The sequence below is a fragment of the Geotrypetes seraphini genome, chromosome 1 (genome assembly GCF_902459505.1).
Source record: "Geotrypetes seraphini chromosome 1, aGeoSer1.1, whole genome shotgun sequence".
Lineage (NCBI taxonomy): Eukaryota > Metazoa > Chordata > Amphibia > Gymnophiona > Dermophiidae > Geotrypetes > Geotrypetes seraphini.
The window spans coordinates 39,256,634-39,269,790 of record NC_047084.1 but is presented as its reverse complement, the minus strand read 5'-3'; the positions used below and the strand labels follow the sequence as shown (position 1 = coordinate 39,269,790).

The window sequence follows — 13,157 nt, the reverse complement described above, 5'->3', positions numbered from 1 at the left end:
ATTTTAATATTGAGAATCATAGCAGAGTTTATCTTAGGACAAGCAGGTTGCCTATTCTCACATATGGGTGACATCACCGACGGAGCCTCAATGCGTAAGCCTCAAGCAGCCGCATCAAGTTTATACAGAGATTATCCCGCACAAACTTTGAATAATTTTATGAGGTGATTACTGCATGTAAAACATTTGTTTTTAAGTACAGAAATTATTTACAGTTACTGTCTAAATTTTGTAAATGGGAAGAGCAGTGATTAGCATGATCATTTCAAGGTTTGCATGACATTAGTTTTAACCTGATACACACCTATCACTTCCACAGTTTTTCAACGTTTGGTACAAGAACTTATCTGCAACCCTTGGATACACGCCAGTATTTGTACTGCTTAAAACCCAAACCAGAGTTTGCAGAGAAAGCTGGAGTCATTAAGGGTGTCACAGTTATTGGTAAACTTGACATAGTGTGGAAAACCAACCTAGGTGAAAGGGGAAGGTTGCAGACCAGCCAGCTCCAAAGAATGGTGAGTTTATAGTTACTGTGATACTTTAAAACTAATAAAATGGATTGAATAAAGATGGAGTTAGTTTTTCCTGAAAAAGTCAAAGAGAATAGATATGATAGGTAAAACATGTCTTCCTGTAGGCAAGGTTTGGCCATTTTTCTTAACAAAAGCCTGCTCTTTGTTTGTCCAGTAAAAACGAGCAGAGAGTGCACAGATAAAATATCATCAGTTACTATTGCTACTTATTTCTGCAGTGCCACTAGATATAATGTGGGACTTATACTGTATTATGTTGATCTAAAGACTGGACTTTTTATATGGTTTGTATACTCAGCATAAACAGTGACCTTGTGTAAAGGTCAAATTAGGTTGATTAATTAGGCCTTTTGTGAATAAATCTAACCACATAAAGAATGTAATAGGGGCTAATGCTAACTGACAAAAACAAGTAAAATATAAATAAAATATAAGACGTCAAAACATTCTGTAGTAGCAGTGGTGAATGTGTAGTACAGGCCTTAAAAAAAAATCACATACTTTTTGCTACCAAATCATACTCCTGGCGGAATTCTGTACAACTGTGCAGCACAGAATTTGCACAGAATTCTGCACATGGGCAGAATTCTATGCAGACCTTCCGTTTTGTCCTTGTCCCCTCCTTCTCCCCTGCGAGGGTCTAGCCTCTGTCCCTCTGACTGACCCCCCCTTCCCCGCATCCCAGTGAAATCGGACATACCTGCAGGCCTTCCAAGGAAGCAGCTGTGGCAGCCGGCCAGCAGAGGCAGCGCTGTGAATGGGCTGCTTTTTGCTGGCCCCACCAGGGCTTTCTCTCTGCCGCATCACTTCTTGTAGATAGATGACACAGCAGAGGGAAGGTCCTGGCAGAGCTGGCAGCCCGTTTACAGCACTGCCTCTGCCAGCTGGCTGCTGCCACTGCTGCTTCCTTGGGAGGCCCACAGGTATGTCTGATCTCATGAGAGAGGGGTCTGTTAGAAGGAGAAAGGCCAGACCTGGGAAGGGGAGAGGATGGACACATGGATACTGGGCCATAATTTGAATGAGAGGAAGGAGGTAACATGGATGCTAAGCCTATGAAGGGGAGAGGAGAGAACATGAATACTGGACTACAAGTTGGGAGAGGTGTAGTAGGGGACATGGATCCTGGACTGCAAGTTGAGGGGGAGATAGGAGGGGGAATATGGATGCTAGACCTGCAGGGGGAGGGGATAGGAGGAGAGGGGAGGGAATATGGATGTTGCATTGCAAATGGAGGGGGGGAGAGGAGGGGCATGGATGCTAGACCTGCAGGGGAAGGAGGAGAGGGGAAGGAACATAGATGCTGGACCTGTAAGTAGAGAGGAAAGTGGGTGGGAAGGAAACCCAGGCCAGAAAGGGGAGTGAGAAGGAAGAGATGCTTGACCATAGAGAGAAATGCCAGATCATGGGGAGTAAGGAAGGGATTCAGGGTACAAGCGAGAGAGGTGGTGGGTGGGGTGAGTTGACATGGATGCTGGTCTCGTAAGAGGGGTGGGAGATGGAAGAGAGAGTGACCAAGACCAGAAAGGGGATGGGAAAGGAGGAAGAGATTCTTAGCCAGTAGGGAGAGAGAGATGCCAGACTATGGGGGCCAAGGAGGGTATTCAGGGTGCAAGTGAGAGATGGGTGGGATTTAGAGGGAGACAGAATTATAGTTGGAGTGAGAGAGGGAACTGAGGAGGCTGGAAACTGAGAAAGGAAAAGGAAGAAAGGAATTTCAGGCCTCAGGATCAAAGAAATCTACAAAAGCCACTACAAATAAACTTTCCAGAATTTTGAAATATTGTGCATAGAATTATAAAAAATTTTGTGCAGAATTTTAAAATTATTACGTAGAATTCTGCCAGGAGTAAAATCACCTCAAAAACAGATTTCCTATTAATTGCAGTTTTTTTTCCCACATTTGTTCTTTTGCCCAGGCTCCAGGTTATGGTGATGTAAGGCTTTCTCTCGAAACCATACCAGACACTGTAAATTTGGAAGAACCTTTTGAAATTACTTGTAAAATAACTAACTGCAGGTAATATCAAGTCATTGTAAAACAGTAAAAAGCGAAATATTTAATAGCTGACTTTAGGTACTATCTATATATATAAAATCGGAGGTATGTATGTGTGTATGTATGTGTGTGTGTATGTGTGTATGTGCCGCGATCACGCAAAAACGGCTTGACCGATTTGAACAAAACTTGGTATGCAGATCCCTCACTACCTGGGATGATATGTTCTGGGGGTCTCGCGGCCCACCTGCACACATGGGCGGAGCTACAAACATAAAATCAGATTTCACCCATTCATATCAATGGAAAAAATGTAAAAAGCTGCCATTCTCACAGTAATTCAAAAACGGCTTGACCGATTTGAACGAAACTTGGTATGCAGATCCCTCACTACCTGGGGTGATATGTTCTGGGGGTCTCTGCGGCCCACCTGCACACGTGGGCGGAGCTACAAACAGAAAATCAGATTTCACCCATTCATGTCAATGGAAAAAATGTAAAAAGCTGCCATTCTCACAGTAATTCCAACTACCTGGGGTGATATGTTCTGGGGGTCTCGCGGCCCACCTGCACACGTGGGCGGAGCTACAAACAGAACATCAGATTTCACCCATTCATGTCAATGGAAAAAAAGTAAAAAGCTGCCATTCTCACAGTAATTCAAAAACGGCTTGACCGATTTGAACGAACCTTGGTATGCAGATCCCTCACTGCCTGGGGTGATATGTTCTGGGGGTCTCGCGGCCCACCTGCACACGTGGGCGGAGCTACAAACAGAAAATCAGATTTCACCCATTCATGTCAATGGAAAAAATGTAAAGAGCTGCCATTCTCACAGTAAATCAAAAACGGCTTGACCGATTTGAACGAAACTTGGTATGCAGATCCCTCACTACCTGGGGTGATATGTTCTGGGGGTCTCGCAGCCCACCTGCACACGTGGGCGGAGCTACAAACATAAAATCAGATTTCACCCATTCATGTCAATGGAAAAAATGTAAACAGCTGCCATTCTCACAGTAAATCAAAAACGGTTGACCGATTTGAACGAAACTTGGTATGCAGATCCCTCACTACCTGGGGTAATATGTTCTGGGGGTCTCTTCACCCAAGAATTTATATGTTCAAAAAAATGTAAACAGCTGCCATTCTCACAGTAAATCAAAAACGGCTTGACCGATTTGAACGAAACTTGGTATGCAGATTAGAGAATGACACGGGGAAAAAATCTGTCCCCATCACCGCCCCGTCACCGGCCCACCATCCTCTGCACCGCCCCGTCACCGCCGATCCCTTCACCGCCCCGTCACCGTCACCGCCATCCCTTTCACCGCCCCGTCACCGCCACTGCCATCCCATTCACCGCCCCGTCACCGTCCCCGCTGCATCCATATAAGCCTTTTTCCTTTCACTCCCTCCTTCCAATTTGAGCCGGGAACACTAGCGATCGCACGGTCCCCGCGGCCACTACCTGCCTGCCCGGTCGATCCTGGTGTTTGGCCGGCTCTCTCCTTTCTCCTCACCTTGGTTTGTGGGTTTTCTTTTTCGGCAACCTGCGCGCTTTCCCAGGGAGCCGCACACGCGCGGCTGCTCAGTGTTCGATCTTCTGCTCTGCTGCAACTTCCTGTTTCCGGTTGCGTCAGAGCAGAAGATCGAGGCTGAGCAGCGGCGGGTGTGCGCTGCTCTCTGGTAGCGTGCGGGTCGCCGAGGAGGAGGATCTGCGGACTGGGGTGAGGAGAGGGGAGAGAGCTGGCTGGACACTGGAATCGATTGGGCGGGCGGGTGTGAGCTGCGGGGACCGCGCGATCCTTCATGCCTCACTGCGGGGGACAAGACCATTCACCGCCCCGCGGGCGGTGAATGGCCTTGTCCCCGTCGCCGCAGCCACTGCTAGTTTTCTTCCCTGTTTTCGGCGGGTGACCCGCGGCTAAAATGCGGTGGCCGCGGGTAAACCGCCACCGTGTCATTCTCTAATGCAGATCCCTCACTACCTGGGGTGATATGTTCTGGGGGTCTCTTCACCCAAGAATTTATATGTTCTTACTCCTGGAGGTGAAACTAAAACTGTTGTTTATAATCAAGTTTTGTGTTAGTTGTATTATATTCATTTTGTCAAATATTTCACATTATAATTTGAATATTGTACTTTTTATAAAGCTGTAAACAAATAATTTCATTCACCACTATAAAGTATCTTTATTTGAATCCATTTACAGTGTTATTGCTATAATTTAATACCCGTGCAATGCTGGGGCATCAGCTAGTTATTTATAAAGAAAGTATTTCGTTTTAAATTGAATTTTTGGCTCATTTGCTTTAGAATTTAAGAATGAATAATTTTGAATACTGGTGTAGTGTGACATCAGGGGTGTCTACCCTATTGCAGAGTTTCATCTGCAAAGAGGCAAATCTTACCCGACAGCCAGTGGCATACCTAGCATATGTGACACCCGGGGCCGATCATTTTTAATACCCCCTTCCTCTGTTTGAAAAACATGATTTATAGTAATAATCCATAACTTGCACAACAAGAGTGTACCTAGGAAAAGGCAACATCTTACACACTGCAGTGAGCACTAGAACATCAATATACCCATTGTAAAACTAAACAAGCCAGATTAGTACAGATTGAACCTGCCATTAAATTCTAATAGAAAACCATGTCTTTCATACACACAGAGCACAGAAACACCCTTGCCCAATATGGAATATGTAATCACAAACTAAAAATAGAAATATTTAGTTAAAAGTTAAACTGAACTACTAAGGGCTAGATTCACTAAAGTCAGCAATCATCGCTAAACCTGTTTTCACAGGTTTAGCGACGATCACTGCCTAACTGACCCGATTCACTAAACATCCTACCGAGTGATTTTCCCCTCGATCGTCCATTTTCTGATCCAGCCATGCAAATTAGTAAAACCCCATGCAAAATAGCCAAGCGACTGATTCACTTACATTGCTTGGCTATTTAGCTTTGGGTTTTACCGATCCAAAAACCTGATTGCTGTAGACCTGTCGGTAACTGGGTTACCGATAGGTCTGCCTGGGGTGTGGGGTGTTTTTTCAATGGCAGATATTTTGTGTGTATTGCACAAGCAAAATATCTGCCCATAAAAAAACTGAAAAAACCCCACCACTGCCACGGCCCCCACAACAACACCTGACAATCATGTGCCATCCCCCCCCCCAACAAACACAGTGACCCTAAAACAAACAGCAGAAGGGATGCCCACTTCTCCTGCCCAGAAAGACCTCCCCCTCCACCTAATGAAAAAGGCAGGAGGTATGCCCACTCCCTCCTGCCACCGGATGCCCCCTCCCCCTCCAAGCCCCGTGCCCCCATACCTTGAAGTTGGGAGCAGGAGGTACTGAAAACACCACCTCCTGCAACAACACTGGGCCTTAACCCCTGATTGGCTCAGGTGCTTCAGGCTCCTCCCTTGGGAGGGGCCTGAGGCATCTGAGCCAATCAGGGACTTCCTTAGGAAGGAGCCTAATGAAGTCCCTAATTGGCCAAAACAAATGGCCAAACAGGGACTTCCTTAGGCTCTTTCCTAAGGAAGTCCCTGATTGGCTCAGATGCCTCAGGCCCCGCCCACGGAAGGGGTCTGAGGTGTCTGAGCCAATCAGGGCCTTAGTCCCCTCCCCGTGCATCACATGATGTACCGGGGAGAGGCCTAAGGCCCAGTGTCATCGAAGAAGGAGCCTAAGGAAGTCCCTGATTGGCTCTTTCCTCAATAGCAGATGTAAATTTGAAAAAAATGAGAAATAACAATTGTCACTTTACAAATTAACAAATATCTTATTTTCAATTTTTGTTTTATTGTTAATACCATTTTATTGGACTAATACATTTTCAGTTAGCTTTCAGAGGCCAAAACCTCCTTCCTCAATCTCTGAAAGTTAGTCAAAAATGTAGTAAAATTAGTCTAATAAAAGGATCACTTTTTCTATTTTCCATTTATAAATGTTTACATGTCAACACAGCTACAATACTACTTTATTCTAAAGCAAATAAAGAAATATAACTTTTTTTCTACCTTTGTCTTCTCTTGTTTTTGCTTTCCTCATCTTCTCATCATTCTCTTCCTTCCTTCCATTCAGTGACTGCCTTCTCTCTGCCCTTTCCATATGACATTTGCCCTCTTTCAATGTCGCTTCCAGAAACTCTCTGCCTTCACCTGCCATCTCTCCCTCCTCCCTCAACCCCATTGGTCTGGCATCCATCTTCCCTTCCTTGCTCCCATGGGCTGACATCTCTGTCTGCTTCCCTTCCATCTTTCCCTCCCCCCCCCTGGCGGAATACAGGGGAGTTCAGAATGGTTTATATGGATATATTCAGGTACTCAAGCATTTTTTCCTGTCAGTCCCTACAGGTTCACAATCTATCTAATATACCTGGGGCAATGGGAGAACAAGTTACTTGCCCAGGGTCACAAGGAGCAGTGTGTGTTTAAACCCACAGCCTCAGGGTGCTGAGATTGTAGCTATAACTCCAGCGCCACACTCTCAGATATAGTATGGTAGAAAATAGCATGGCAAACATTGTCTGAAAAGAATGGCAAAGCATGGTAAAACATGAGGGAGTGTGTGGTGTAGTAGTTAGAGCTACAGGCTCAGCACTCTGAGGTTGTGGGTTCAAATCCCTGCTGCTTGTTACCCTGGGTAAGTCACTTAATTCCCCATTGCCCCAGGTACATTAGACAGAGTATGAGCCCAATGGGACAGATAGGATAAAATACTTGAGTATCTGAATGTAAAACCAATTAGGGCAGGCTTTAAGTGGTATATAAATTCTAAAAATATAAATAAATAAAATAAATGGTATGGCGAGTATAGTACTGCAAAACATAGCATGGCAAACATAATATTACAAAGCATGGCTTTAACATAGTATGAAATGCAAAACTGGTAAGGTAAGCATGCATGACGAAACATAGCATAATAAGATGGAGAATGGAGAAAGAGAAAAGAGAATGTAGGAGGAAAAAGAGAAGAGAGTAGAATGCTTGTCCTCACACCACTCCAGTTCAAATCAGACCTTTTCAAATGCCCACTGGTTTTTAGGGCTGCTTTAAATTTTGGCAGGGAAGCCTCTAGTTATATGAGAAAGGGAGTTCAAAGATGTGGAACCAAAATAAAAAAACGCAGACTCTCTCTTGTTATAATCCATCATGTCCAATCTTCTAGTCATAAGAGCATACGATAAGAGTTTGGATAGCATTTTGAGGAAGGATAGACCATATCTATTATAAGGCATACGAACAGGCATTAACAACTATGAGGTTGATATTCAAAGCAATTTAACCAGTCAGAAATGACTCCTGATCATGTTCAGGGCTAACCACTCATTTTCAGCATCATTTAACTGATTAGTGCCACTAAAAATGTCTGTTTACCACCTAACTGAAAGCCAGCTGTTATGGGGAGTTTTGGGGACAGCATCAGCACTTGGCTGTTTTTGATTTGATTTTAATTTTTAATATATTGCAAAAAACTGAAGTGCTATAGCGGTTTACAGTTCTAAGAATAGCTCATTAAAATCAGCCAAGGTAAAGTCTTGTTTTTATGCATAGAAACATAGAAAGTGACTGCACAAAAAGGCCGAGGCCCATCGAGTCTGCCCACACCATTGACCCACCCCCCTATTTAATTGCTCTCTGATGACCTTTCCCTCGTAGAGATCCGACATGAGCATCCCATCTGTTCTTAAAATCCGGCACGCTGCTGGCCTCGATCACCTGCACTGGGAGCTTATTCCAGCTGTCAACCATTCTTTCGGTGAAGAAGCATTTCCTGGTGTCGCCATGAAACTTCCCGCCCTTTATTTTCAGCGGGTGTCCTCTTGTAGCGGAGGGTCCTTTAAGAAGGAAAATATCATCTTCTACCTCGATACAACCAGTGACATACTTAAACATCTCAATCATGTCTCCTCTCTCCCTACGTTCTTCGAGAGAATATAGCTGCAATTCGTTCAGCCTTTCTTCGTATGATAGATTTTTGAGCCCCGAGACCATTCTGGTGGCCATTCGCTGTACAAATGCAGTGCACTGAATATCACACTTAATTGGCTATGATTTAGCTAGCTCTGTATAACCGGAAATTCAGTTCTGGAGTGCAGACATGACCTGGCATTAAATTTCTGGGCCCAATGTTATCAATGTTATCGCCACCAGCTGAATGTCGACGCCTACATTTTTATAAATAATTTTGGAGCCCTACAGCTGTTTGTACTTTTTTCCTCCAACCTTTTCTCTCTTCCCCACTTCCAAAAACAGAGAGAAAATGCGCATATTCTGTAACACATACAGAACAGAGAACAAAATCAAATCAAGTTATGTTTGAATTACCAGACCTCAAATTACCCAAGGCACTACTAAATTGAATTGTTCGTGCCCTTACTGGGGTGGTAAATTCATCATTGGTCTTTGGTAAAGTGACTTGTGCTGTGCAAAATTATTTAAATATCAATTTTCAATAAATATAAAAGTGCTTAGAGTATATAAGGTGCTTGGAAAAAGAGAGCACTTAACTTATGTACTGTCCTTTTCCAAGCACCTTATATACTGTAAGCACTTTATTATTTATTGAAAATTGATATTTAAATAATTTTGCACAGCACAAGTCACTTTACCAAAGACCAATGATGAATTTACCACCCCAGTAAGGGCATGAACAATTCAATTTAGTAGTGCCTTGGGTAATTTGAGGTCTGGTAATTCAAATATAACTTGATTTGATTTTGTCCTCTGTTCTGTATGAGTTTTTGGACAAATTAGTGTTTTATTCATCTTTTGTTGATTTTGGCATATTCTGTAACAGTATTTAGGAATGTCCACGATCCACCCATGTTCCTCCCATAGCCAAGCCCCCTTTTCAGATTGAAGTGCTTTTATAGTGTGCACGTACCAAGATATGCACATAACTTCTAATTAGTGCCCATTAGCACTATTATTATGTATTAATTGCCGGTTAGGCCTGTTAAACAATTAAGTTGTGTGTTCAGATTAGCTGTGCTTACCGATTTTTATGCACAGCTTATAGCACTATATACAGAATTTGGGGATTAGCACCTAAGTGTAAGCACCATCTGTGTGCTACAGTTTTAGAATATTAGCACTTACATTCACACACCTAAGTATTAGGCACACGCTCGGCAGTATTGTCTAATATGAACATGGCGATCACATAGGACCATATTCAGTAAGTTTTGTCCTGCACTGTTCTATAAAGGGCACTCCAAAATGAGCACTCTTAATGGAATAGCATTGGGTGCCAAATCCTGCACCCAACTTTGAGTAAGAGGATGTATACTGACTGAAGCCAGGATTTATGCCTGGTACACCTCTGCAGCATTCTATAATACTGCATGCAATTTTGTGGAACACCCCAACCCACCCATGCCACTTTCATGGCAATGCCCCCTTTGCAGTTGTGTGTGAACACACTTAGGTGCTGTTCTGTACCTGGGTATGACAGTGTATTTCTGTGCTAAGCGCTGTTTGGGCACTGAAAATTGGGTGCCATTTATAAAATTCCCTAGATGGTGTGTAAATGTAAGGGGACATGAATAGAAGAGGCACATGGACATGTAGGCTATAAAATACTTGTATTTACATGATAAAGTTCTACATTTAGGCATATGCATTTAAACCTGCTATTAATGTGGAATAAGTGGGTGTACCTAAATGTTAGCATGTAATAGCCAATTTATACTAGTATTTTATAATGGAATCTGGGTGTACTTAGCAAGCTGCATTATGCCTAAAATGTTGACGCCCTTTCTTGAATTGATTGCTAAATGTATAAGCGCTCAATATCTGTGCCATACACAGTGGCGTAGCGAGAGTAGGAGGTGCCTGAAGCAGTGGCTCTCCTCGCACCCTCTTTGCCCCCCAACTCCTTTCATGCCAAACCCCCTCACGTCCTCCTGTCTGCCCTCCGCATCACACTCATGCCGTCCCTTCCCACCCTGTATCTCTTTAAATCTTCGCCAGCGCAAGCAGTTTCTCCAGCCTGCTGCTCATGCTAGTGTTGGCTTTCCCTCTGATGTCACTTCCTTGCTCCGTGACACACACACACACACACAAACTAAAGAATATACTTACAGAGATCATACAATAGACAAGGAGTACAATTAGAGTCAAGAGATGACATCCATCAAAGAGGTCTATAATAGTAATTTCTAATGCAATATGAAAGTGTGTCACTGTGGACAGTAGGATATTCTCCCTATTCTTACGAGCCATGCAGAAGGGATCCACTCCAGGTTTTCAACTCCTCCTTCTCCAGAGGGCTCTGCTGGTCCCTTCAGTTTTTCCATCTATACTCAAACTGGAAGGTGTCTTTCTAATCTGCTCTGTATATTTCTTTATTATTTTCAGTGTTTTTTGCAGATTTTGGTGCACCAGAGCTCTCCAGTGTGGGAGTAAGCTTTGCCTGCATGGAGAAGAAGCAGGCTTGGGTCTGCAGCTGTCAGGTTAATCCTTTGGGGACCTGTGTGGCCAGCCTGCAGAAAACTTTGTGGAGCTCAGGGTCCATATCCCTAGTAGCTCAGCTCGCCTACTGAATCGCAGGAGCTTGAGTACAGGGGACTTAGCGCTGCCTAGTAAAGCCGTTTCTCCTGAGTTTGATGTGAAGAGTTTATTTGGATAGTCAAGATCCTCAAAGGAGGTCTGGCAGCAAGTCTGGGGTTGTGCAGGGGGCGTGGTCTCCCAGGGTACATCTGTCCCAATTACAGAGGCTGGCCAAGATCTTGCAGACCTTTCTGACGTGGACTCTGAAGATGAGAGATCAGACTGTATGCCCTTGCTGTCATAGAGCGAGTCTTTCTTGCTGGGAGATACAGGATCCCAAATTGGGATGAGTATGCAATAGTTACAATTGCATCCCCAGCAGCACAATGTTCTATCCTGAGTAGAGTAGAGCGCAGCCTAGGGTATTTCCCTGGCATCCTGATACGAGTATTTTAATTACAAAGCACTGGGATACTCCTGAGGGCTCTTTAAAGCTAGCCCAAACAATAGCAAATATGTATCCTATGGCACAGGCGTGTCTGCCAATGTTCACTCAGCCTAAGGTGGATTCCTTAGTGGCCCAGGTGACCGAGTGAGGGAGGTGTAGTATTAAAGGATATGCAGGATCGCAGAGTGGATATGATCTTGAAAAGGTAGTTTGAGGTGCTGGCTTTAGGAATTAAAGCAGCTGCTGAAGCCTTTTTTATGGCACACAAGTGTCATACCAAGTTATGTGGGTTTACCTCAGTTTATGCTAGCAAGGGTTGATTATGTGGCCGATGCTCTCTACAACTTAATCAGGGTCATGAACAAAGTCTCAGCTTATTCAGTCTCAGCCCGCAGAATGGTCTGGATCGGGCAATGGGCAGGAGGCTACACTCAGCAGACTTCCCTTCAAAGAACAAATGTTATTCAGAAAGAGTCTGGACGATCTTATGGCCAGTGAGACAGATCGTTGGCTGAAATCTGTACCTGACATCAATTGTAACCACCAGAGGTTCTGGGCATTTTTGTCAGTGCTCAGGAGGAGCCTCATCTCAGAGATCCTATCAGAGATTAAGACAGAGATTACAGGACTGAGATGAAACCAAGCTTCCAGATCTCATCCCACTCCAGCATCCAAGAAAGCGCAATGACGCCAGGACCACAGCCTTTCCCTTGAAGATAGGAGGAAGGCTCTCAAAGTATGTGGAGGCCTTGGGCGCAGATCTCTTCAGACCATTGAGTCCTAGATTTCATTCTGGAAGTTACAAGCCCATGTTCGCCTATCCCTCAACAGACTGGTTTATGGACTCTACAGCATGGTGACCAGAGAAGGCAAGCAAAATCTTAGCAACAGTGCAGAGACTGGTAGAACTTCAGGTCATAGAGCCTGTGCTGCCCAAAGAATTGGGCTCGGGCAGATATTCCATATACTTTATAGTGCCCAAGAAAGACTCAAAAGAATGGAGACCAATAAGAGATCTCACACACGTCAACGAGGCTCTGAAAGTTCCATACTTTCACATGGAAATAGTGTTATCAGTCATTGCAGTGATAGTGCCAGGGGAATTTCTGGCTTTCCTAGAGCTGAAGGAAACCTACCTACTTATTACCATATTTCCGGAGCACAGGAAGTTCCTGAGATTCCATGTCCTTGAGAAACATTTCCAGTTCTTGGCACTCCCCTTTAGTCTGTCAACAGCACCCACACTTTCACCAAGGTGATGGTGGTGGTTGCTGCGCATCTCTGCAGGGCAGGATTACAAGTGCATCCCTATCTAGACAACTGGCTGATCAGAGCCCCACCATTCTGAGAAGGAGAATTAGAAGTGAAACAAGTGGACCAGGTTTTGCAGAGTCTGGGCTGGATAGTGAATTCTCACAAGAGCCTACTGGTTCTGCCCCAAACCCTGGAATACCTGGAAGTTCTATTTAGCACAGCAGAAGGTTGTATTTATCTTCCAGAGGCACAAAGACAGAAGATTTGCTCTCAAATTATAGAGATGATGGCCAGGCCTGCCCCATCAGCTTGGCATTACCTCCAGGTGCTAGGCTCTATGACAGTCACTATAGATGTGGTTCCTTAGGTTAGCTCACATTCTTCCCCTTTAGAGCAGGCTG

The 13,157-nt window shown here is 44.3% G+C and overlaps 1 protein-coding gene across 4 annotated transcripts in view; it reads left to right on the top strand.

Annotated features, from left to right (window-relative positions):
• TRAPPC13 (trafficking protein particle complex 13) overlaps positions 1-13,157 on the top strand; it is a 109,126-nt gene that overhangs the window by 88,587 nt on the left and 7,382 nt on the right. For all 4 annotated transcript variants that reach the window (XM_033930158.1, XM_033930148.1, XM_033930139.1 and 1 more), the window contains 2 exons: positions 320-518; positions 2,456-2,556. In XM_033930158.1, the coding sequence (XP_033786049.1) occupies positions 320-518; positions 2,456-2,556 (300 nt within the window). The remainder of the gene's footprint in view (positions 1-319; positions 519-2,455; positions 2,557-13,157) is intronic.